Source organism: Elephantulus edwardii, unplaced genomic scaffold (genome assembly GCF_000299155.1).
Source record: "Elephantulus edwardii isolate Elephantulus edwardi_28Jun2011 unplaced genomic scaffold, EleEdw1.0 scaffold00009, whole genome shotgun sequence".
NCBI lineage: Eukaryota > Metazoa > Chordata > Mammalia > Macroscelidea > Macroscelididae > Elephantulus > Elephantulus edwardii.
In genome coordinates this window covers 6271123-6296100 of record NW_006399759.1, presented here as the reverse complement: position 1 = coordinate 6296100, position 24978 = coordinate 6271123, and the positions used below count along the sequence as shown (strand labels likewise).

Here is a 24978-nt window from a genome sequence, read left to right as displayed (position 1 = left end):
GTAAGAGAAAAGTCATTTTTGCAGTTGTTTCAGTATGTGCAGAAACACTGTCGTTGGTTTAAACCAGCAAATAGAAAGCAGTTAAACTCAAAATCTTGGCAAGAGGTTATGCGAGCTTTACAAAGACCTCAGCAAGAGGGAGATGCAATACCTGTTTCAGTTTGGTCATTATGTGATTTGATCTTATTAGCATTAAAATCATTACCGTCTGAAGAGACGTATGAAAAATTAGAAGAAAAAACCTCTTCAGAAGAGAGTGACTGTGAATCTGGTACAGAGGGGGATGAATTTCCTCTACCTCCAACTCCGGAGGAATTGAGTGATATAATTCAGAATGATAGTCCTTATGAGAAATTAAGTAAACAAGTCTTGGAACTTTCTAATAAAATAGATAAATTGATTGTACAAGTGAGGCTTTGCTGTATGCAAGCCTGGGATAAAGTAGAAATTTCAGGAAAGGGAGATCAATCTTTTATCAGAACAACTCAATCTGAAAATGAAAATTATACTGATTTTCTATCTCAATTAAAGGATGCAATTGATAGAGCAGTATCTCAACCCGAGGTTCGTGAACTTTTGTTAAAAACTTTAGCATATGAGAATGCTAATTCAGAATGTCAAAAGGCCATCAGACCATTGAAGACTCAGAATGCTTCCTTAGATGAATATATACGTGCTGGTATGGACATTGGAACTAGCTCTTACCAAGCAAATCTGATAGCTGCTGCTTTAAAAGGAACTTTAAATTTGTTTCAAACCAAATGTTATAATTGTGGAAAATTAGGACATTTGAAAAGAGACTTTCGGAAAGAAAGAAGGGAGAGTAAAGATATAAAGAAAAAATCCACTCCTTCAGGACTCTGTAGAAAATGTGGAAAAGGTTATCATTGGACTAATGAATGTAGATCTTTATTTGATAAACAAGGTGTTGAGATTGGGTCAGGAAACTTCAGAGGGGGCCTGTCAGCTCGGGGGCCCCACAGCAAACAATGTGAGCTGCCAGCAGTATCCTGTGAACAACAATCCCGCTGTGAGCAGCGACAGCATGTCTCAGACTTATTTCATGCCACCTCGGTCTGCAACACTGTACCAAAAAAGATTGATCAGTGCTGAACCATCTCGGGAAGTAGCATGTGACCAAGAACCTGAAGAAGTTCAAGCTGCCCTGAAGGCATTGGCAAAAATAAGACTCCAGGAATTGAATGAATACAAACTGAAGTGTTTCAGCAAACAAATGCAGTTCTGGACCTGCTCACCAGTCTGTAGCAAGAAATTTGGAAGACAGCTACCTTGCCAACCATTTTGAAGAGATAAAGATTTGTTCCCATTCTAAAAAAAAAAAATCCAATAGATCATGGATATTGTCAGATAATATCATTAATAACATACAAAAGTAAAATCATATTGACGATAATTGAGAGATAACTGAAGCATTGGCAGGAAATTGCCAGAAGTTCAAGCTGGATTCAGAAGAGTCCATGAACAACATTTCTGATGTCAGCTGGATCTTGTCTGAGAGCAGAGAATACCAGAAAGATGTTTGTGTTTTATTGACTGTGTAAAGGCATTTGATTTTGTGGATCATAATAACTTACAGATAACATTGAGAAGAGCAGGAATCCCAGAATATTTAATTGTGTTCTTGTTAAACCTTTATATTGACCAAGAAGCAGTCTTTTGAATAGAACAAGGAGAAACCTTATAGTTTAAAATCACGAAAGGTATTTGTCAATGTTACATGCTTTCTCCATATCTATTCAATCTGCCTACTGGACAGGTCACTAGAGAAACTGACCTCTACAAAGATGAATGTGGAGTCAAGACTGGGGGAAAAACTCATCAACAATCTAGGTTACTACGCAGATTACACTCCTTGTTAGAAGTGAAGAAGCTCATGCTAAGGAAAATAAAAAACTACAGCCTTCAATATGGATTACACCTCATCACCATAAAACCAAAAATCTTCACTTGTGGAGCAATAGGAAGCATCACCATAGATGGAGAAAAGATTGAAGTTGTCAGGAATTTCCTTTTACTTGGATCCACCTTCAACATCCATAGAAGCAGCAGCCAAGACACAAAAACGTGTTGCACTGGGCAAAATGCTGTCAAGAAAGGACTAACGAATAAGGATGTCAGTTTAGACTAAGGTGTGACTGACCCAAACCATGGTATTTTCTTTTTTTTTTTTTTTTTTTACATGCAAGTGAAAATTGAACAATGAATAAGGAAGACTGAAGGAGACTCCATGCCTTTGAACTGTGATGTTGGCAAAGAGTATTGAATACTCCAAACGAATCTGTCTTGGAGAAAGTGAAACCTAGGGTACTCCTTAGAGGCAAGGATGGTGAAACTTCATCTCATGCTTTGGGCATAGTGTCTGAAGGAGCCAGTTCTCAGAAAAAGACATTACGCTTGAAAAAGAAAAGGATTTAAAACGAAAGAGAGGATAGGCAGTCCGAAAAGATTGACGATGGTGTAGGATGAACTCTTGTTCATAGGGTTGCTGTGGGGCTGTGTCCGCTCTTTGACACCTAACAATGAAAATAAGAGAACAGAACCACAGGCATGTGAAGTGCGGATGCTTGAAGCACTCACTCTGTCTCTCAAGCAGCAAAGTTTGTCCTCGGAGCTGGAAGTACCTTTCTCTCTGCATACTCACCAGGTTACAAAGCAAAACTTCCCAAACCAGTAGGGTTTCAGGTGTCGCTGTTTTGAAAACGCATAGCGCTGGTAGGGGTGAAGGTGTGAGTGGAAAGATGTGAGGGGCAGAGTGAAGCTGTGGGTTGAGATTGTGACTCCACAGAAGCCACTCAGCCACAGTGGAAGGGAGAGGCGTCTCTCAGAACCTGCAGACCCCCAACTATAAGCAGACTTGAACCCCAACTCGCCAGGCAGAGCGGGTGGCCTACGCCAGGAACTGCAGACCCAGCCCAGACCTGGACTTGAGTGTCTAGGGGCGCAGGGACCAAGCCCGCCACGCGCTACTCCACGCGCCTGTGACCGAGGGAAGCTCGGGGCTTGCGGGCCTGGGAGGCTAGGAGCGCCCCTCCTCAGGGTCCCCGGCGGCGCTGGGAACTCAGCGATTTTTTCTCGTTCTCGGCAGTTAAGACATTCTCGAAACTTACTTAAGCCAATGAAGGTCCCGCACGTCAGAAGAGCTAATGTCTTTTCACCCCTACTTGTCGGAGAAACCTAAGGAAACTTGCAAAAAGAGAGAAATAAAAGAAAAGAAAAATGTATCATTCCAATTTTGCAGAAAGTGTGCGTACCGACACAGCTACATACAGACATGCTGTGCGGAAGCTTAAGGACGTGGCCGAGATCCCCAAGCGTTCGCACGCAGTTTTAGAATACGCCACAAGGTATGAGTACGGAAAGGGAGTGCATTACTTGTGTTTCTTTCGTCCGGAGTTGGAAAGTATCCTTTCTTGCACTTCCGTCTGAGACTTTCTCTGTTCCGTAAAGCTTTAATTTATTCCTGGAAAAAGCCAGAAATTAAAAGAGCCAAAAACCTCTTAAAATACTTGAAGAACGAAACATTAGTAAGTACTAAAGGGCAGCCGGAAAGGAGTTTAGACAACGGGGCCTTCGATAGCTCAGTTGGTAGAGCGGAGGACTGTAGTGGCATGGCTGTAGTAATCCTTAGGTCGCTGGTTCGATTCCGGCTCGAAGGACTTCGTATGTTTTTTGTTTTCTAAGACATTGTACGTAATTTTATTATTGTTGTGCTTATTGATTACTGTCGAGCCGAGCAATACTCATAGCGACCACACATAAGGAAAAAATTGGATTTACTGGTTGGCTGGGAATTTAATTCTGTGGAAACTAGCAAAACACTGGCAGTAAGTAAACGGATTGTTTTGTGTCAGTCTTGGGTATAAAATGTAAATTAACCTTCACACTCGTTTTATAATAAGGCCTCGTCATTATTACATATGTTTACTTGCTATATGCTTCGTTAAAAAGAATTTTTGCTATATTTCGTCCACTGTGTCCTAAATTACTGTTGAACCTCTGAATAGTAGCCGCTCAGGATACTCTGTAAGGCAAAGAGAAAGGGCTCGCAGCAACTGGGGGATTAGCTCAAATGGTAGAGCGCTCGCTTAGCATGCGAGAGGTAGCGGGATCGATGCCCGCATCCTCCAAATACCTTTTTTTAAATTCACACCACCAAAAAGAATTTCTGATTGCTGTGAAATATAGAGATTGCAGTAGCTTTGCAGTTTTATTAAACACTTAGAAACCAGATCAGTAAGTACTGTATGTATATCCTCTTTATTTCACAGGTGAGCCATTTCCGGTTTATTTCTCGGTCACTTTTCCTCTTCCCTGCAGGTAAGCCGTTAACCGTCTTCTGAAATGATGCTGGTAGAATCCTACCTGGTCTGAGGGCCTGAGCCACTAAACGGCACTCCACTCAGGTACCTACTAACGTGCTAGGGATCCCCGCGTTCTGACCAATGACAGTGGGCTTTACTGGGCCGGTAGCCAGCCTTATCGGCGGCCAATAGGCGGGAGACTTCTTGTTTCCTGGCAGATCGGGGTCCCGGCACCGCGGCGCTAGGGTTTTGTTTGGGTCCTGGGTGGAGGGCCCAGGTGCCGGGGCCCAAGGTGTCGCCTCGGTAGCGGGACAGGGACGGGATCACCGGCCTGGAGAGAGGTGAGGGGCTCTGCCCGAGCGCAGGCCCCGCCAGCCCCGGCCCTTTTAGCCCCTAGTCCCACCCCGCCCCCTGCCCAATCGCTGGCGGACCCCGCCCCTCCCGGCCGCGGGGTTCGCCGCTTTCCTTGGGCGCACCCCCACTTCTGTAGCTTCCCCTCTGACCCTTAGTCCCAACCTCCCTCAGGTGTAGGTCTGTCTCAGCCCACCCCTTGTCTGCAAACCCGACCCTGCCGAGGGCAAGCTCAGCCTTTGTGAGGGTTCCCCAGACGAGAAGTCCCTGGTTGCCCGACGTGGGACTCTACTAGCTTCCCCTTTTTTTTAGGGGGTGCCAAGAACACCAGTTACTCACCTGCAACTACCAGAGCTGCCTCTGCAAGGGGCTACGGTGCGCACAGACCAGAGGAGGGTTGCACAGAGACCATGCTCGACCTGCGATTACACTAGGTGAGCAGGTGGCATCCACCCGGTTTCCTTCGGTTTAGCAAAGGCCAGTTTTTCTGGTTTTCTTACCTAATAACGTAGGTAGTATTTCCGAAAAAGAACAACTAGCCTTTGGAGGGCTCAGGAGAGTAACAGAAGCGTGCCTGGTCAGTACATCTGAAGATGAGTGGGTGAAGAAAGGAAACTTTCCATTTAAACTCAGAAACTTAGTTCTGCCCTGTGGCTGGAGTGCACAGCCAGTTTAGGAAATCTAAAGATCTCTAGAGATCTAGAGTGGCCCGTCTGTGAAGATGGCCACGTGTGTTGTGCTGGGTCTATCTTGGGCCGGCTTGGGAAACCTAACCTCTCTAATTACATTTTATAATCTGTAGGCTGCAGAGAAGCTTAGAGTCTAGTATTTCTCAACATGGTTGTCACTGAGCACGTCATTTTTGAGGAGCTAAGCTGTAGCAAACTGTGGTCCCTTTAATATAGTTGTAACATTTAGCAGTTTTCTCTTGACCTGTTCCGTAAGGCCACCTCCAGGTTTCCTAAAGGGAAATGAAAAAATTTTGCTTTGTAGGATACTCCCTAAGAATAGTTCTAACTTGTCCAGGCACCCCTAAACTTGATTTCATTTTTTACCCCCTTTGTTCCATACCTCAACCTCTTTCCCTAGCTCTTGGGGCCAGAGTGGGGCTAGGAGGATGCTTTCCCAGCCCCGCCATGGAGCTGCGCTGTGGGGGATTGCTGTTCAGTTCTCGCTTTGACTCGGGGAACCTAGCCCATGTGGAGAAGGTGGAATCTGTGTCTAGTGATGGGGAAGGAGTAGGAGGTGGGGCAGCAGCCTCCATCAGCAGCTTTTCCTCTTCCCCTGACTACGAGTTCAACGTGTGGACCCGACCAGACTGTGCTGAAACAGAATTTGAGAATGGGAACAGGTATGAGGAAAGAAAATAAGGCATTCCCATGTTGTCACATCCATGAACCTATTAGCCCTCTGATGTACCATTTCCTAGCAGTCCACTGTCCTTCCTTTCCCTACCCCTTCTCCCTCCTTAATAAATCACCTTTTCCCACTGGCTTTCTCCTGCTTTCCCTCATGTCCTGTATCCATCCCTTCTTTATAGCTTGTTTCTCCTACTCTGGCCCACAGGTCTTGGTTCTACTTCAGTGTCCGGGGAGGAATTCCAGGGAAACTCATAAAGATCAACATCATGAACATGAACAAGCAAAGCAAGCTGTACTCCCAGGGCATGGCCCCCTTTGTGCGCACGGTGCCCACCCGGCCACGCTGGGAACGCATTCGAGACCGGCCAACATTTGAGGTAACTTTTCCATAAGGAGGAATGAAAGACCTGAGTCTTAATAGGTAGGAGGAGGAAGGAGCCATTTGCCCTTGAGGCAGGGTAGTAGGCAGGGACGTCAGCTTTACCCACTTTCTGTTTAGCTCTACTGTGGCGTTTAAGCTGATCCCCTGCCTCAGCCTAGAATGAGCTGTCATATGGAATGTATCAGAGGGAGGGGAATTGGTTCCTGGTGACTACAAGAGCGTATTTGACACCTTTGTCATGTTGCCCTTCTCTCTGCTCTTCAGATGACCGAGACACAATTTGTGTTATCCTTTGTTCACCGTTTTGTGGAGGGTCGTGGGGCCACCACCTTCTTCGCCTTCTGCTACCCCTTCTCCTACAGTGACTGCCAGGATTTGCTAAACCAGCTGGACCAGCGATTTATGGAGAATCACCCTACTCATAACAGGTGCCAACCCCATTTTTACTGCTCTCACACAGTCCTGGATGAGAAAGTACCTGGGCCACCTCTGGAATTTGCCTTACGAAAGCTGAACTAAAACTTTTCTCTCCGCACAATGTGGAACTTTGGCACCTCTAAAAAATATGTTGACCTTAAACTCAGCATAAACAAACTTTAAACCACCGTCACTCTGCTTAGTTCAAGCCTTTTAGTAGCCCAGTCCTCGTCAGTTAACGAGATATCTAGCCAGCTCTGCATTGCTCAGCATGCCTTTCCTATCCTAATGAAGGATAAGTCTCTGTACAAAAGAGTCTATCCAAGGGAGCCACAAACTGGAGAAAAACTAAGTTTATCCTGTGTTGTCCTCTGCATATCGTGCATTTAGAGTCATTTAACACTGTGAGGAATTTTAAAACCCTAGAAGTAAGGGTTAAGGGCTAGGCCCTGAAATCCTGGGCTTTTCTTACTGAGCCCTAGTTTAATGGCTTTTATCCATTTAGCCCCCTGGATACCATTTATTATCACCGGGAGCTCCTTTGTCATTCTTTGGATGGACTTCGCGTAGATCTGCTAACAGTCAGTTCCTGCCATGGGCTTCAGGAAGACCGAGAACCCCGTCTAGAGCAGCTATTTCCTGACACCAGCACCCCTCGACCATTCCGTTTCTTTGGCAAGAAGGTGAGTGGGAACAGCATAAAAGAATGTATCTTGGCCTTCACCTAGCTCCTAGCACTCTTGATAGCTTAAAGCTGTTTGTCAGAGGCAGTTCAGCCGTAGCCTCGGCCTGGAACCAGGAGCAAGGGTGAAAGCTCCTACCCACACACTCGGCCAGCTGGAGACCCAGTCAGTGGCTGCTCCTGCCGCATCTCCCTTCCACCCTCCGTGTGCTGTCAGAGTAGAACTATAAAGTAACTGACCTAATGACCGCTCTCCTCTCCATCTCAGATATTCTTCTTAAGCAGCAGGGTACACCCTGGGGAAACCCCATCTAGCTTTGTCTTCAATGGCTTTCTGGACTTCATCCTTCGACCGGACGACCCTCGGGCCCAAGCACTACGTCGTCTCTTTGTGTTTAAGCTGATTCCCATGCTGAACCCTGATGGTGTGGTCCGGGGCCACTACCGGTAAGCAACCATCCCAGCCCGTTTAGATTATTCCCGGTCTCCCTCATGTGTTAGCTACACTTGGTGAAATACATCTAACTTCGGTATTCCCATACCTTAGCAAGGGCAAATCCATCCTTAATGGGATGACTATTCGTAACTATCACTGTCCTTAGTGTCTTGAGAAGGATATGATCCCATCCAGAGACACTCTGCAGATGGTGGAAGCTGGTACAGCCACAGGCTTATCTGGCTAGAGGAAGCAATCCATAGGTATTTCTGGTGGGGGCCACAGCAGATCAAGGAGAGGGTCTGTCTTCAGTTTGTTCTTTCATAAAGCAGCTTCAGCCTTATTTTATAAGCCAGTCTCCCACAGTCTTCATCTACTCTAGTGCCTCCTTCACTGGTCCAGTCCTCTAGACCCTGCTTCAGTCCTTGTTTTCCCACAGCACGGACTCACGGGGAGTGAACCTGAACCGTCAGTACCTGAAGCCTGATGCAGTCCTGCACCCAGCCATTTATGGGGCTAAAGCTGTGCTGCTCTACCACCATGTGCATTCCCGTCTGAACTCCCAGGGCCCCCCTGACCACCAGCACAGTCCCCATCTCCCTCCTGATGCTCCTCTTTCTGACCTTGAGAAAGCCAACAACCTCCAGAATGAAGCACACCATGGGCACTTACCTGATGAAGAGAAACCTGAGACCTGGAGACAGACAGAGACAGCAGAGCAGAAGGCCAGTAGCAGTAGTGTGTGGATCATGTCACAGCAGTCAGCCAACGTTACAGAGCCAGCCCCAGAGACCATCCCACCCAAGGAGAGTGGTGTTGCTTACTACGTGGACCTGCATGGACATGCTTCCAAAAGAGGCTGCTTCATGTATGGGAACAGCTTTAGCGATGAGGACACCCAGGTAGGACCCCTAAGAACGTCTTGTGAAAGTGGAAAGTGCCGGAGGTTAGGAGTGAGGGTTCAGCCCTGGGCAGAGAGGGAAGGAACGGGCAAGAACGCCTGTGTTGTAAGAGGTAGCTCCATCTTTGAATGAGCTTTGAAGGGCCAAGAAGAGATGGCACTTGGGACCCTTTGTCTTGGGCACTATGTCAAGATCAAGCTGTCAGTATTCTAGTCTTTCTTAGGACTTGGGAATCCAGAGAAACAGAATTTTACATTGCTGAGCTTAAAGCATTAGAGCTGGACCTTCACAAAATTTAGAAATAATGTTGGAAATTCAGTAAGAACGCAAGAAATGTTGATTACCAATGATGGATGTGATGGGATCTGCTCTGTGTGGCATCACCTTGGCCATGTTTGCCATCTTTCTTGCCTCTTATCCCTTTGTTCTTTCTGTACCTCCCTCTGAGTTACCTTTCTCCCCCTTAACAGGTAGAAAACATGCTGTATCCAAAGCTCATCTCCTTGAATTCAGCTCACTTCGACTTCCAAGGCTGCAATTTCTCTGAGAAGAACATGTATGCCCGAGACCGTAGAGATGGCCAGTCTAAGGAGGGCAGCGGCCGTGTTGCCATCTACAAAGCCTCAGGGATAATCCACAGGTTGGGGTGGAAACTAGAATGAAATTGATGAAACAGCTTCCTTAAGGAAAGCAGTATCTAGTGTCGAGTATTTGAGGGGCAGGGGACAACCTAAGTCTTCTCAAAAAAAAAATGTTCTTCATCACCATCAGTATCTTTAGCCTAGGATTTTCCCATCTTAAGACTTCCTAGGTAGTGTGGTGGTGTGCTGAGAACAGGTGCTAACTGTTGGGGATTAATGTTCTCCATTTGTATTCATTTCCCCCCATTAGCTTCTTAGGCCATTTAGACTGTCCCCTATGGTTCAGTCCTGATTTCTGTTCAGGCAGGACACTGATAAAGGTCTCTGTGTCTTAGCTACACACTTGAATGCAACTACAACACTGGACGCTCAGTAAACAGCATCCCTGCTGCCTGCCATGACAATGGGCGTGCCAGCCCACCACCTCCGCCAGCCTTCCCCTCCAGATACACTGTGGAATTATTTGAGCAGGTATGAACAAACAGGATAAGTGGGGGAAAGGGGAATCTCAGAGTCTGGAGAGGGCTTTGCTCCTGCTGCCTAACTTCCTTTGAAGATATCACTATCATTGGCCCAGCACCCTGGTTATTTTACTTAGAATGCCTGTCATGACATTGAGAGGATGAATAGGCATTCACGAATAACCCCAAGCCACAGAGAATCCCTAGTCAGACTGTGTGCCCCTAAGCTTGACTTCCTTATTCTGTTGGGCAGATTCACTCCTGGGCTTGAAAGCACCCCTCTACAGTGGTCCGAATGACCTCAGTGGCCTAGGGCACAACAAAAGGAGTAGGAAGAAGTGTGAGTAATGGAAGACTCAGATTCTTGTTAGAATTCCTTATTGATGCCAACTAGCCAGAAAGCACAATAGGCCCTGTATATATTATATAGGTCCTGAAATGGTTTACGGTTTAGGAACAACTCTAAAATCGCTTGAGATGTATTACCTGGGCCATAAGAGTTATACACCATGAAGCAGATTTTAGAGCTGGCCTCCTTCCCTTCCATTGTGCTGTGCACCCCACCCTAACACAGCAGCTTGGATTTGAAGACCAAGTTGTTAAGCCAACCTGGACTCCCCACAGGTGGGACGAGCTTTGGCCATTGCAGCTCTGGACATGGCAGAATGTAATCCGTGGCCCAGAATTGTGCTCTCAGAGCACAGCAGCCTCACTAACCTTCGGGCCTGGATGCTAAAACATGTGCGCAACAGCCGAGGCCTCAGTAGCACTGTGAATGTGGGTGTCAACAAGAAGAGAGGCTCTCGAACTCCACCTAAAAGTAACAAGTAAGACCAGCAGGATGGAAGGGAGCAAGTGGAACAGGGCTCTAGAGTTAGGAATGCCAAGGGATTTTAACTCCCTCTCCCTTTCTAAAAGTACCACTTGATGCATAATTAAAATTCGTACAATTAGTTCATTTTATTGAAAGAGAACCTCTTCCGTTTCACCTGGTGTTACTGAGACGTAGCCCTAGAGATCTGAAAACCAAGCTGAGGTCTCCCTGCTCCAGAGCCCTGTACAAAATCAAATACAGTGATAATAATGGGGTTGAGGGCAGCATCCGGTGGTTGCAGATAACTGCCAGAAGGGAGTTCAAGGGTCAGGGCAAAGCAGTAAGGTGGAAATTCATTGGGAGGCAAAGCTGTTCAGGGACAGCTCTCCCAATTGTCTGTTTTCTGTGGTCACACGCCTGTGTGAACCAGGGCTATATCCCACATTAGATATCAACCCTTGGACATGAGTTTCCCTTCTCCCTTGGAATGGGTCCCATGCCTTTATTAGCCCAGAGGTGATGCTTTATTGAGCATCAGATTGGGGAAATACTTGGACACACTCCCTGACTAGGGTTAACTAGCATCTGTTTCTTTGCAGTGGATTGCCTGTTTCCTGTTCCGAGAACTCCTTGAGTCGGGCACGAAGTTTTAGCACTGGCACAAGTGCTGGTGGTAGCAACAGCAGCCAACAAAATTCTCCACAGATGAAGAACTCCCCCAGCTTTCCTTTTCATGGCACTCGGCTTACAGGGCTACCAGGCCTGGGCTCTAACACCCAAAAGGTCAGCCGGGTGTTAGGCCCTGTCAGAGGTAAGCCAGTCTGGGAGCCCCTGCACCAGGTGTTCAGTTGCTTAGGGCATTGCTGGGGGAAGTGAGAGCCTGAAGATAAACCTGGGCTGGGGCAAATGGGTGAATCAATAAAATTAGTTACAGCAGAATCTGCACTCTCTCCTGCGATGTTGGTGTTCCCTGCGGCATGAGCTCCAGGCTGTATTCTTGGCTGATCACAGGTGAAAGTCATAGATATCTGGGCTTCAGCACCTGCTAGCAGCCAGGAGAGCTTCCAAAGATGACAGACTAGCTGAAATTCAACACTTGAGAAATGGAGCCTCCACATCAAGAATAGTTGTAAGGACATATCCTCAGAAGCCAAGCTGCAGCATTATAGAATGATAGAGAATCCTATCCTAGGTCCCTATGGGCTAACATTGACCCTTACTTTAGGGCCTAGTCAGAAATTACCATCAGGATTTCAACTCTTCCAAAGAAAAATGGAACAACTACACCCTTGTGTTTGAGGCTTGCTAAGCAAGTCTAGTGCTTTCCATCAGTGGCCACAAATCTCTGCACCAGCTCCCCCAGGTTTTGCTTGTTGAAAGCCTGCCATAAAAGACAAGTTTCTGGGCCAGAATTTACATCAGGAGGTGGGTTTTTAAGGGGAATATAGGAGGTCACTATAGGGCTGTTCCTTGGGGGTAACCTGGGCTGTGTGGTAGGGAGACTGTTGTAGTGCCATTTCTGGAAGCAATACTAGACCACAAATCAATACCCTTTGGCTTCTAAACCAGAGAAATCTTGCCATACTCTGGAGGCTCTTAAGTGGAGCTAAGAACTTAACATCTTTTCAAACTACACTCATCCTTGTAGGCATTTCCTTGGATATTCATTCGGCTTGTAACCTAGTTTTTGGTAGACTTGAAATATATGCATTAAATGAAAAGCTATGTAAACCCACCTTCTCTAGTTAGAGCAGTCACAAACCAGAGGTCTGTCAGCTTTGACATGGGTCTTCTATCCTTGATGATCAATCTTATTATTTCTGACATCCCAGGCCCCATTTTCTGACAGTCTATCTTCAATGGGAAGATACTTTTGCTCACTGCTTTTGAAGGAGGGGGTGCTGTGGTGGTGTGGTCCACAGGAGGTTGTACTGCTAACCCAAAGGCTGCCCCCTTTGCCAGCTGGAATCCACCAGCAGCTCCATGAGAAAGAAATACAGCCAGTTTTTCTCTTATGTGATTTATAGCTAAAACAACAAAACAAAACTGGGGAGTCAGTTCTCACTCAATATGAATCTATACTTTAATACTGTGTACAGTGAAATAAAGTGTCACATAATTTCATTTACTACTCTTCAGGAGGACCCTGTGGGGTAGATGGTGTTTCTGTTATTCTGATGAAGGGACTGATACTGTTTTAGAATTACTTGTTCAAGATTGCACAGCTATTACTGGAAGCTATTCACCGTATTTTTCCATCCATAACACCTATGAAAATAATGCACACTTGTATATAGCACTCACTAGAAACTAATACACAAAGGAGTTATACAATTTGGGGGGGAAAAAAATCAACCCAGAACTGTAAAGTGTGTATATATAGAATACAGCAATATTTTCTTTTCATGCTCTAGTATACCAGTATTTCTCATTTTAACCCATTTTAAACTCCTTAAGTCAAGATGGTGATTTTAATCTGCATCCCCCAGGCCTGCTTTTAATTGTTTTTGGTCAAATATTCTAAGTGGTATAGCACTGCTCTGTCGATTTACTGTACAGAGGTAACTCGTGATTGCTGCAATGCTGAACACTGTGACACCGATGTGTCAAATGCGATATTGGTCACCCATGGTAGACAGTGTTTGGCAGAACTCCCCAATTAAAACAAGCTTGGAAGCAGGACTTGCATCCACTTCTAAAATAGCCTGCCTCCGGAAACCCTATGAACTTGGAGAAACGAAGAAAGTTCATAGGGTCGCTATGAGTCGCCTATGACTCAACGGCATTTAACAAGTCGAGATAGTCTCTTTTCTTTCTTTTTTTCAGTCATCAGCCACTTGCAGCTCTCACTCTTAGTTACTGGCAGGGGAAAAAGCAGCAGCACCATGTATTCTTCCCTGACTACAGAGGGGAAGTAGTAAGCAGTCTTTCACAGGTCCTCGAGGTCTACAGAAATCTAGGCCATTTTTAACTAATTTTATTAACCTCCTCCTTGTTCAGTCCCCCAGTGCAGAGCACTATGTTAAATTCTTATTTCTGTGTTCTCCAAATAAATGTTTGCATAGTTTATCCTAAGTAATTCTTTGTTGACAGATTGAAACTTAATAGGAAACAGGGTGGTAAATATAAAAGCACATGTTTTTGTTGTTAGGTGCACACATATTATAAATATACAAGAGACCTGGAGAGCCATCATGGTAAACACAAGAGTTACTAGCCAATGAATGTCCAGCTGAGAAATAATTTTGAAGAATGGGTGGTATGTGATTTAACAGAAACACTCAAGAGAGGAATAATCAGCCAAGAAAAGAGCTGCTAGACAGAACAGATATATCTAATTTGCTTTAAGGGTCAAACCCTTCTAGGCAATTAGATGAAAAGAAGTGGGAGGAAGAAGTTGAAATGTCTTTAAAACAAAGACTATGAATTAACAGACATACAGCACAGTGTGTGTGCTTCTGAGAATAATCGGAACAAAACACATACAGAAGATGCTGTTTATGAACTGTCTATGTTGGATAGGCCAGGAGAGATGCGATCTTTGCACTAGTTGATAAAGCAGATGGGCTAGAGCCTAAAGAGGAGAGATGAACATAAGTATCAAAAGTGACAGTACTCAGTGAGGGTGGAAGAGAGAACTAAAAGGCTGGCTGCAATTTGAAGGGAAGGTCACGTTAATATTAAGAAACTGTTGAGAGAGTTCGCACACTATAAAAAAAAACACAAACTATTGAAGTGATGAGTAGTTGTTTACCTTAGGCATGCATGGGTGTTATGGAGACATCCTGCAGGGCAGAAATTAGGAAAAAGTGAGTTTGGAGATGAAAGAGTCAGCCACAGATGAGTGTAAGGTAAAAATCAAGTAACCAATTATGGTTCCTAGTGAATCATCTTAAAAGTAGAAAAAGGATCTCTTGGCTTGCATGCAGTCACCACAGGGACTTACATAAATATTTGTAAAAGTAGTTAACTATGTCTGTAATGTCAAGGAGTCAGTAAGGGTTACTAATAACAAGCAGTATTTTGAGGAGTTGAAAGGTCAGGTTCCAGGAATCTTAACCCTTATGTTCAGGGCGTTTGCGGTGTTAAAATTTTTGCTACTTCATTTCTGGAGGTCTCCAACAGGGACATGAAAAGGGGCCTGCATGTACACTCTGGCATTTAAACTTGCTTATCTTCAACCAACCCTTGAAAATACCTTCATTTGTCCAGTCTGATCTCTTCTGTGCTGTAACTATGATAGTTCCAGGCTCCATATATTGGGCATTCTGGCCCCTGCCACAATTAGAAATATTCTGTCTTCCAAAAGAACATTGATGCCTCATGCTTCAGAAATATAACTATAAAACAGTGATATTTTCCAAACCCCAAATTGAAATTGTGATCTGACAAGGGATTTTTTCATTATTTAGAAAATATTTCCTACTAAAGTATAAAATTTTTATTACATTTAACTATATTTAATGGCTATCCCTCTTTTATAGGCTAGAACAAAACATGGATGTGGGCTATCCAGAACATTTCAGGAAAGATCTAGCAGCTCAACCAGAAGCATAAGGCAGTCTAGTGGGTTCTGTCTCTAGAAACGGAGGGATGACATTTTAGAAGGCCAGGGGGTCAAAAAGGAATGTTTCTTCCAAATATTTCTTCCAGTACAGGCATCTGAAAGACCCTCTCTTAAGCTAAGCCCTGATTTAAGCAAACCCTGGCCTTGATGCCAGGGTGTTCTCCAGTACTCTGCAAAACAGTTTCTTAACCACACAATGCCAGACTCAGAATCAAGTTCCCATCCATCTGACTCAGAAATGCAGACCATATTACCAGCAACTGCTGCCGCAACAGAGGAAATCACAGGGGAGAGATGGAGTGAGGGAAGTCTACCGCATGCAGGATACTGGTGAGAACCAGACACGAACAGCTGAAAGGAACTGCTGGTAAACCAACTTCTCTATTGTTTATGTGTAGATTTCAGTCGGGAGGAATGAGGATGAAGGTACCTAGGCCACAGAATGTAAGGTGGTACTTACTGTCAGGGCCAGCAGCAAATGTCTCTGTAAGCTATGTACCTCAGACTCAAGTAGCAGCCTCAGTGGTTAACTGAAAACTAATTTCCTGGCTCTCCAGCTTACCCAGGTGAAATCTGGTATGAAAGCCAAGGTTCTCCGTGTTGCCCTATCACCTGTAGCTCCTATCCTCCCAGCTGTCTCATGGAACCCCAATTTCCCAAAGCTCACAGCTGAGCTAGAGCAGTTAAAGTTTACTGGTGAATGAAGGGTCCTCTGGATGGTGAGTCAGCAGGAAGTAAGAGGCCTGATTCCTTATTTTTTTCATCCCTCAATACTGTGAAGTCAGTTCAGGCTCCACAAACCACCCTCCAGTGGATTTCTGAGGCTGTAAATCACAGTGGGAGGAGACTGTCCATCTTCCTCCCTAGCTTGAAACAGCTGGTGGATTCCAACCTCTGAGTTAGCACAACTCAGTACAGAATCCATCTACTAAATAGCAGATTAAAATTTATTTGATGCCATGACATGTCCGCTAATACAACTAGCACTGTGTTCTGGTCATTATTAATAAAACCAGACCTAATGCCATGGAGGTGATTTCCAACTCACAGCGGCCTCCGACTCTGAAGGCTGTACAGTTTTACAAGAGGAGACTGTCCATCTTTCTCCTGTGGAGTAGCTGGTGGCCTTGAAGGGTCAGTCTTTTTGTTAGCAGCCCTGTACATTACACACTACGCCATCAGAGTTTGTTCCTTTGTCCTTATTAAGTGATCAGTTATTTACTAAATGAATGTAAGGCACGAAGCTGGAAGCCAAATAAATTCTTGTCTCACTTTTTCATTCATCAGAGAGCAGAAATCAGGTCTGTGATCATCCCAGATGGTTGTTCATCAATTCCGTTCCTTGTAACAGAATTCAAAATGATCTTGGGTGCCATGTAAAGACTGCTTAGGCAGGATGAGGACCTAGATGGAAGTCAAATGAGTGTTCCTCTAAATGGTGAAGTTTTGAGGGTGATTTTTTTTAATTACTTTGTGTCTGTGTACCGTCAAATCATATCTGACTGGTACAGGATATTCCCACTCCTTCTCCAGCAGAGCATCTGGTGGATTCGAACTGCATACCTCTGCGATTGGCAGTAAATGGTGAAGTTTTATTCATTCTAAATCTATGGTGTGATTAGTCTGACTCCAATAACTTCTCAGACCCTGATTCCAGGACTGTCTTGTCACCCTGGGTGAACTGATAGCTGATTAGTACAGGGTCTGATCTCACAACTGGTAGAAGCTGACTTGGTCTCATTTGCTCTTGTGCTCCACCTTAAACTGTTTTTGCTAAAACCTCAGAACTAAGAAATACAAGTGGGGTGTTTGCTCTGTGTCTTGTCTCAAATGGGGATAGAGCCAACCTAGATTATTCCTGGGACCAAAAGTCAGACTGGGCTGCCTGTTCACAGTGACCAACGTACAAGCCTACTTCAGAGTCTTAAGTGATGGCAGAAATGTTTTCGTTTTCCAGATCAAGCCTCTGCTCTCAACCAGACCATGCCTGCCATCCTAAAACACAAGTGACAGGCTTCCTAGGTTGTTTCCTTAGTATTTTTACCATGATTCCTTATTTCTGTATTTCACATTGCTTTTTATATAATTTATCTGATTGGTTTTCAATTGTTACTCAGTTTCTTACTAAACCAAAACCCATCCCATCAAGTCTGGTCTGACTCTTCCCAGCCCTCCGTTAGGATTCCACGGCTGGAAATCTTTACAGGAGATGGCCCACCTTTCTCCTGCAGAGCAGCTGGTAGATTCAAACTGCTGACATTTCAATTAGCAGCCCGAAACACTGCATACTATGCCACCAGGGTTCTTAGCTTCTTACTAGATCTTAACAAATGTGCCAAAGGATTTGTGGTGTTGTTACTGTTGAGAAGATACCCAGCAAAACGTACTCCAGTTCAACCATTTCTTCATGCACAGTTCAGTAAGTTCATTCTTTGTATTGTACAACAATTCTTTCTCCTTTTTTTCTCCCACTGCTCACTTCTCAGTTGCTCTCCTTTCTTAGGGTTAGGGTATATGTTCTTTCTCAGATCATCTATGACACTGCTGTTTTTTCCTCCATTGAAGTCATTACTTCTGCATCCCGTGTGCCCTGCCATCTGAATGATATCCTGACATCCCTGTTTTAACCATAGAATTTTAACCATAGGTCTGAGTCCTGGTGGACGGGACTCACTGGTGATAGGTAACATGTCAGATTTGATTGTAGCCATGAGGCACTTACTTGTTGTCCTGTTACCTCCCTGCTCCTTCTTTCACTGGTTGATTCTGTTACTCAGCATCTCAGCACAACTCCTCAAGCTCTAAAATATCAGTGCATTCAGTTTGGGACTTTTTGATCAGACTTACTGCTTGTTACAGCCCAGTGTAGCTAGACAAGTTGAACTTGGCTGTCACCTGCTTACCAAGTTAGACACATTTCAGGGCCAAGCCATGTTTTATTAGATGTCAGATAACATCCTCAAAGTTCCACTGAACTCACATGATCTCCTCTTTGTGAGAAATACTTATCAAATTTGCAGGTCTTTCTACCTACGCAACCCATCTGGCCCAGGACCTTCAGAAAGGAGGGTCTCGCCACAAGAATGACTGAAAAAAACTTCTCCAAAGTGTATGTTCTGGAGTCAGATACTAACTTATCCTGCTCGTGATCCATAGTGGATTTAAGTGCTTAAGTAAACAAAATATTAAGGTCTCTGTTTTCCAGGCAGTCTTCTACAAGCATTGGGATGTACAGTATTCTATAGTGTTCAAGTCCTTACTTTCAAGGGATTCAAGTCCCAACACCACCAAAGCTCCCTCAATTAACATTGTTATTGTCATGTGCCATCAAGTTGGAACTGACTCACAGCTTTCACTTATAGCATGTTTTCCACCCATCCTTCTGCACAGCAGTCGGTGGATTCAAACCAGGCCACCAGAGCTTCCCTCAGTTAATATTATCTTTGATGGAATGATTTCTAACTTCCAAGCACTATTATAAGTCTTTTACAAGTATTAACTTACCTCATTAATATAGTTAAGTATAAAACACTAGTAGGTTTCATGAAAATTTAAAAAAAAAGGAAAGAAAAAACCCCACTAATAGGGAGCTCTGGTGATGTCCATAACAAGCTGTATTGCTAACCCCAAAGCCTCATGTCTCTGGTGCTGCAAATCCATCAGTGGCTCTGACGGAGTGGCACAGTCTACACTCATTACCATTTACAGCCTCAAAAACCCAATGGATACTCCTTATGAGATGGGACTCAAAGTAAAGGAAGAACCGTATCAACAGAGAACACTGATGATAAGTAAAGAACAATTAATTTTGCCTGTAATGGGCAAAGAGGCTGCCCAGGTGACATTTGAGATGGGACAGAAAGATATCCAAGCTTTCATACTTGTCTCACTGCTGTCAAATTGGAACCAACTCATAGCAGATCCTCCTATGAGTTCCCAAGGCTGGAAATTATATGGGAGGGGACAGCCCATCTTTCTCCCACAGTCAAACAGGTGCAGCCTTTGGGTTGGCAATACAACAGCACACACCGGGGCTATAATAGAGGATGTGAAGAATCAAGCCACCATCTTTCTAAGGATGTGCAGATTGGGAGGGGAAACAAAGGAAAAAATGGCTTTGAATATCATGCAAAAAGTTTAGACTTTAAAATAGCCTTCAGTATTTCTCCCTTGTTTAGAGCAAAGTGATTTCTGATCAGGTCTTTGTTTAAAATAATTTCTGGTATCTCTATGACGGTTAGTTTGTAAAAGGAAAGAAATTCAAGCTAGGGAAAACAATCTCTTCAAAAGCCTGAATGAGACATGTTCTATACGAACACTGGCTATAACAGAGAGTAAGGAAGAATTCAAGCAATTAACAGAGGTAGAGTAGTTCAGACTTGATTAAACATAGATCTAAACATAAAAGAGGAATCAAAAAGTTAATTTCGGGACACATGTTTTTAGCAATAGTAAGAACACAAAGGATAGGAGAGAATTGAGTTTTCCTACGGTGGAATTCCTGGGGAGGACTGATTTTCAGGTAGAACAAGGACAGAGTGGTGGTGGGGGGGCACTGGCATCTAAAAGCAGGAATAGCAACTCAAGTGGGGCAGTTACAGGTAAGAGTATCCAGGAAAATTGTATTTCAAAAGCTTAAGCTCAAAAATTTCTTGGCCAGAAGAATTAACTAATGGATGAATAGGCTGGTTAATTGTTAGAGAGTGCGAGTAGGATGAGGAGAGGCAGAAAAATAACTGCAATAAAAATGAACCCATCTAAGAATTCTTTCAAAAGAGGTAAGCTGGTTGTAGTCTTTAAAATAGGTATCTTCTGATCAGAGGGAACAAGTTAGGCATCAAAGACTATGGCACTATGCATTGCTTAATCTCCTTTCATCTGCTTGTGTCCCTTCCACTCAAGAGCCCCGAAGCCAGGACAGGAGACGGAGGCAGCAGCCACTGATCCATCACCCAACGGCAAGCAGCCTGGTTCCACCCCCAGCTCCTCCTAGTTCTGGCACAGCCTCTTCACGAAACTTGAGCTCCTGCCTCCTACCCAGCTCACTCAGTTTATCAGGTCTGTACCCACTGTCCCTGAGATCTGAGATGGCCAATATCCTCCAATCCCTACTACCCAGTGGTTAGTAAAGCTTCTGAATAGGTTTGAAGAAATGCCTGACCCAGACTTCCTTCTGGACATGTTTTATCTTAATACAAGGCACTTCCAACCAGAGGCACCCATTAGTCTCTTAGTCTCAAACCTGGCTTAGCCTAAATTCCTAGCACCACGTCCTTGTACAGGAAGCTGGAATTTAATAAAAGATTTTTTATAATAAGAGCTAAAACTGGAGGCACTGGTGATTAAATGGTGAATTCCCATTTTCTAAATGAGACTCAGGTTGGATTCATTTGTCTTGTCAGAGAAGGGCTGTGAGTTACAATGATGCGCAACAAGTTTCAGCAGATTCCAGACTAAGATGGACTAGGCAGAAAAGCCTGACAACCTACATCCAAAAAAATGAGCCAGTGAAAAAGCCTGTGGATCATAACTGCCCAATCTGCAGCTAATCATGAGCCTGGCATAGGACCAGGCAGCAGTTCGTTCTGTTGTGCAGTCACGAGCCAATGCGACAGCAGCTAGTACGTATTACATGCCAGGCAGCGTTGCTCTAAGCACCTTCTCTCAATCTTCATTTCTACAGTTCAGGAACTTCAGAATTTCTTCTCCCTGCAAAATGTCATTTACCCAGCCTATTACATTTAACCATCACAACAATGAAAGTTGCTTTTCTTGCTAGCCCTTCTATGTTTGGTATTATTTTAAAAAAATTATACCCAGTTATAAATTATTTTGGAAAATAACTGATTGTCCTTCCAATGGTTAATATATAACTTCTACTGAAATATGCTCTGTTGGCCTAGTGGATAGAAAGTGATGCTACCAAGCCAAAGGTGGGTGTTTGTTTGGTTTTTTTAAATTATTATTTTTGTGTGTACCATCAAATTGGATCTGACTGGTACAAGAGGAGATTGTCCCTCCTTCTCCAGCAGGGCAGCTGGTGGATTTGAACCCCTCACCTTTGGGATTACAGTGCAGCTTCTTGCCACTATTGCCACCAGAGCTCCCCAAAGGTGGGTGATTGTCATCTGCAGTCCTCAGGCCTGGTTTTAGTAGTTTTTGGTTAAACATTCTACTAAGCGGTATAGCACTGGTCTGCCCATTTGCTGTATAGAGGTAATTCATAGTTGCTGTGATGTTAAACACATTTGACACTAATATGTCAAATGTGATAATGGTTACCTATGATGGACAGTGTTTGGTGGAGCTACCCAGTTAAAACAAGCTTGGAAACAAGAGTGACATTCACTTCCAAAAAAGCTCGCCTCCGGAAACTCTATGAACTTGGAGAAAGGATGAAAGTTATACAAGTGTTCAGGTCTTTTGTTCATAGGGTTGCTATGAGTCACCTATGACTCAATGGCACTTAACAACAACAACTTACACTTAAAGGAGTTGGGTAATACTAGGCAAAACTAAAGAACATTAAATGATGTGGATTTCAACTTTCATCACTGCAAATATGACATATCATCCACACAAACCTTAGATCATTCACCCTCCTGTACAATTTATAGATTCAGCTGTGGAATTCTAAGGTTCCAGTCCAGTGTCTTCTCCTTCAGCCAGAAGTTGCTACCTTCAGTTTGTTAATGGTAGTCCCAGTCCACCAATCTTGGCTGTCATCGGCTTGGTCCTTAAAGGTTTATGTCCTGAAGTCACTAAATTTACAAAAGTAATTAAGCTTAGAGGGTAGAGGAGGAAGATGGCATTAATGGCAAAGACTAGGGATGGTGTTCAACATCCTATAGTGCAGAAGATAGCCCCTCCTTGCTCCCTTACAAAAGAATTATCCAGCCCCAAATGCCAGGAATACTGAGGTTGAGAAACTATTATCTAAAGGAAGCCGTCTCTCTCCTCCATTGCTCCTCCTGATGATCAGTGTTCTTTTTCTGTAGGAAGTAACTGCTCACTCCTGTCCTCAGGAGACAAGCCAGAAACCGTCATGGTGATTGGGAAAGGTCTCCTAGGAACTGGACCACGGAACCCCTGCATCAGGACCCGACTGCAGGTAACTTCTGTGTCTTTCCCATTCCGCAGCATAACAACCGTGGCAGAGCCTGGCAAGACACTGTTCAGCTGGCTAGTGGGAGGGCAATGCCTGGTACTACTGCTACTCCTTTACAGCCTCTCCCCTCAGCTGCTCTGGGAAATCAGAATATGCCGAGTGCCCATCTCTCCAGTACCCCATCCTCATTAGCTAGGTCTCTCTTGCTTGCTTCCAACCTGTGTCCCTGCCAGATATACCCAAACTTCAGCCTGCTAGCTCTGGCTTTCCCTGCCCCTGCCCTTAGCTTCTCCTCTCTTTCTGCCCAGACCTGCCCGAGGAGAGTTTCCGCCAGGAGGGGTCCCGGATTCCCCAGGTAACACATCTAGTTGTTGCTCGTAGTAGTGCCATCAATTCTAATTCAGTCCAGACCTCTGTGACAGGCTGGATAAAGTTGGATATAGGTAGAAGCTGACTGAATGAGTGACGCTCATGCTGCGCTCCTGGTAGGGTCTGAGACCCAAAAGCTCCAAGAGTCTTCCAATCTTTCCACATAGTCCTCCTCTACTAAGTCAAACCCTGACCATGGGTAACCATAGAAGTTAAATGCTCACTTCTTTTGCCAGCCCTAAATTCAGAATGCATAGTCACAGACTGAACCCAGTTTTCTGGCTATTATCGTGCTGCCTCCTCTCAGCTAGGGTCCAGCAACCAAAATGGGGTTTCACTGCCATTAGCTCTGACTCACAGCAACCCTAAAGAGCAAAGCAGAACTGCCCAGTAGGGTTTCTGTGATTGTACTTTTATAGAAACAGATGTACATCGTTCTTCCACAGAGCAGCTGCTAAATTCAAACCATTCAACTTTTGGTTAGCAACTGGGTGCTTTAACCACTATACTGCAGGGCTTTTCTCAGATAAGGACAGTAGAGAGTTCACAGATCCAGTCTACACTATACCTTTAAATTCTAGATGCAAACAAGCGTATGGAAAATCCAGCTGCTTAGCTCACCCCTGTCCACACAGGCTAGGCCCAGGATGGGCCGGGGCTCACCGCCGACTTGCAGAGGGATGAGAGGCTCTTCGGGCCCCACATCCCCTGTGCCCCAGACCAGTGAGCCGGAGCCGGGACCCCACTCTGCTGTATCAGGGTGAGCAATGTTCTTGTATTCCCCCACTACTATTTCAGCCATTCTGGACAATATTCTTCCTGCTCTTTTCTCTTTAACCCTAAAGACTAGGTGTTCTTTTAAGAATCTATTCAGTGATTTATTTCTTCCCACCATAGCCTTTGGTCTTCACTCCAAGGGATTAAAAACCAAATTCTAGTTAGGCCTGTGGCCTAGGAACTTGTAGCAATAACCTGCCTGACCCTACCCATCCTCTCATCTTCCCACCTCTCTGATTTCCCAGCCTCTGACTAACAAAGGAGAAAGCAGAGTTTCCACAATCCTGATTCTTTTCTGTTCTCTGTTGCAGGCTACCTCAGGTTGGGCCCCCACGGCCCCACTCTGCCCCTGCCTTTTCTCGTATTTCCTGTATTCTGTATGACTCTCAGTCCCGGATATGTTACAGCGGGGGGCCCCTGGGCCAACCTGAGGTTTGTTTTGTCCCTAAATCGCCCCCCCTCACTGTTTCTCCCCGGGTCTGATAATGCCTTGTCCAAGAAATAGCCCCAAGGTGGGAGAACACAGGGAGAAAATGTGCTGGCCCCTCCCTCAGCCGCTGATTCCATATGACAACCATAACCCGGTGGAATGCCAGCCACACTGTCCGAGGCACTGCAGAACATCACCCTGACAGGACTAAACAGGGACCTGCCACTCTCCCTCCTTCCAAAGCACAAGATTTTGGGACCACAAAAAAATTATATATCTATATTTTTATATTGGGGGAGTAGAAAATAAATCAGCCCCTATACTGGGCCCTATTCAGTGGCAGCTTCTTGTTCCATAGGGTTAAGGAAGACTTTGAGGAAATAAAAGTTGTTTGGAAAAATCCAGATGTAGTTGCTTTGTATGTTGTGATGGACAGAAGGGATGAAGTGAAGTGTGAAGGCCCCTCACACCCTCCATCTTGCCTCAGACTATGTCCTGGAACCCTAGAAAAGAGGGGGAAAGACCCGAGGTAAGGAAAATGCTGCACATTTCTTCTGGGAACTTCAGGAATCAACTCCCATCCAGCCTGTTCCCTTGTACATTTCTGGTCCACACTTAAGGTTGGTCCCCACGACGCCCCCCCTCATCTGTGTCTTGGGTTATCTACAGAAGCCAACCCCTCAATCAGTGCCCCAAGTCACAAAACAAGGAAATACTATTTACATAGCTACACTCTCTACAAAATAGTCTGCTTGAGTAAAGGACTGCACACGCCTGGAAAGAGTTCAAATTCCGCCACCTGGATGATACTCTCACTGCCACCCTGTATAAGGACCCCCAAGTCGGGCATCATTTCTCCTCCTGGGTACCCCAAGAGGATAGCGACTGACGGGTCCTGGGGAACCCCCTATCATTCTAGCGTGAAGCAGTTTAAGGGACCGCACACCCTTCTCCGGGC

The 24978-nt window shown here is 44.9% G+C and overlaps 1 protein-coding gene, 2 non-coding genes and 1 pseudogene across 3 annotated transcripts; 3 read left to right on the top strand and 1 right to left on the bottom strand.

Moving 5' to 3' along the window:
* Nucleotides 1–5085, bottom strand: part of LOC102862878 — a 7448-nt pseudogene extending 2363 nt beyond the window's left edge.
* On the top strand, nt 3589–3677 carry TRNAY-GUA. The gene is given in 2 exon segments: nt 3589–3625; nt 3642–3677. It is a non-coding gene; the product is annotated as a tRNA-Tyr (tRNA).
* Nucleotides 4076–4148, top strand: TRNAA-AGC. The gene has a single exon. It is a non-coding gene; the product is annotated as a tRNA-Ala (tRNA).
* AGBL5 (ATP/GTP binding protein-like 5) lies at nt 4505–24424 on the top strand. The gene is made up of 15 exons (XM_006880601.1): nt 4505–4663; nt 5763–6024; nt 6240–6411; nt 6681–6844; nt 7339–7516; nt 7784–7962; nt 8391–8853; nt 9324–9493; nt 9830–9965; nt 10580–10782; nt 11369–11580; nt 20239–20394; nt 22335–22447; nt 23449–23573; nt 23902–24424. The coding sequence occupies exons 2-15, from the start codon at nt 5810–5812 to the stop codon at nt 24071–24073; spliced, it is 2658 nt and encodes an 885-aa protein (XP_006880663.1). The 5' UTR covers nt 4505–4663; nt 5763–5809; the 3' UTR covers nt 24074–24424.
* Nucleotides 24425–24978: the final 554 nt, after the last annotated feature.

Coding starts and splice junctions, on each gene's coding strand:
- AGBL5 (XM_006880601.1), top strand. CDS start 5,810: ATGGAGCTGCGCTGTGGGGGATTGCTGTTCAGTTCTCGCTTTGACTCG. Junction 10,783..11,368: donor ACTCCACCTAAAAGTAACAA/GTAAGACCAGCA, acceptor GTTTCTTTGCAG/TGGATTGCCTGTTTCCTGTT. Junction 22,448..23,448: donor GCATCAGGACCCGACTGCAG/GTAACTTCTGTG, acceptor CTGTCCACACAG/GCTAGGCCCAGGATGGGCCG.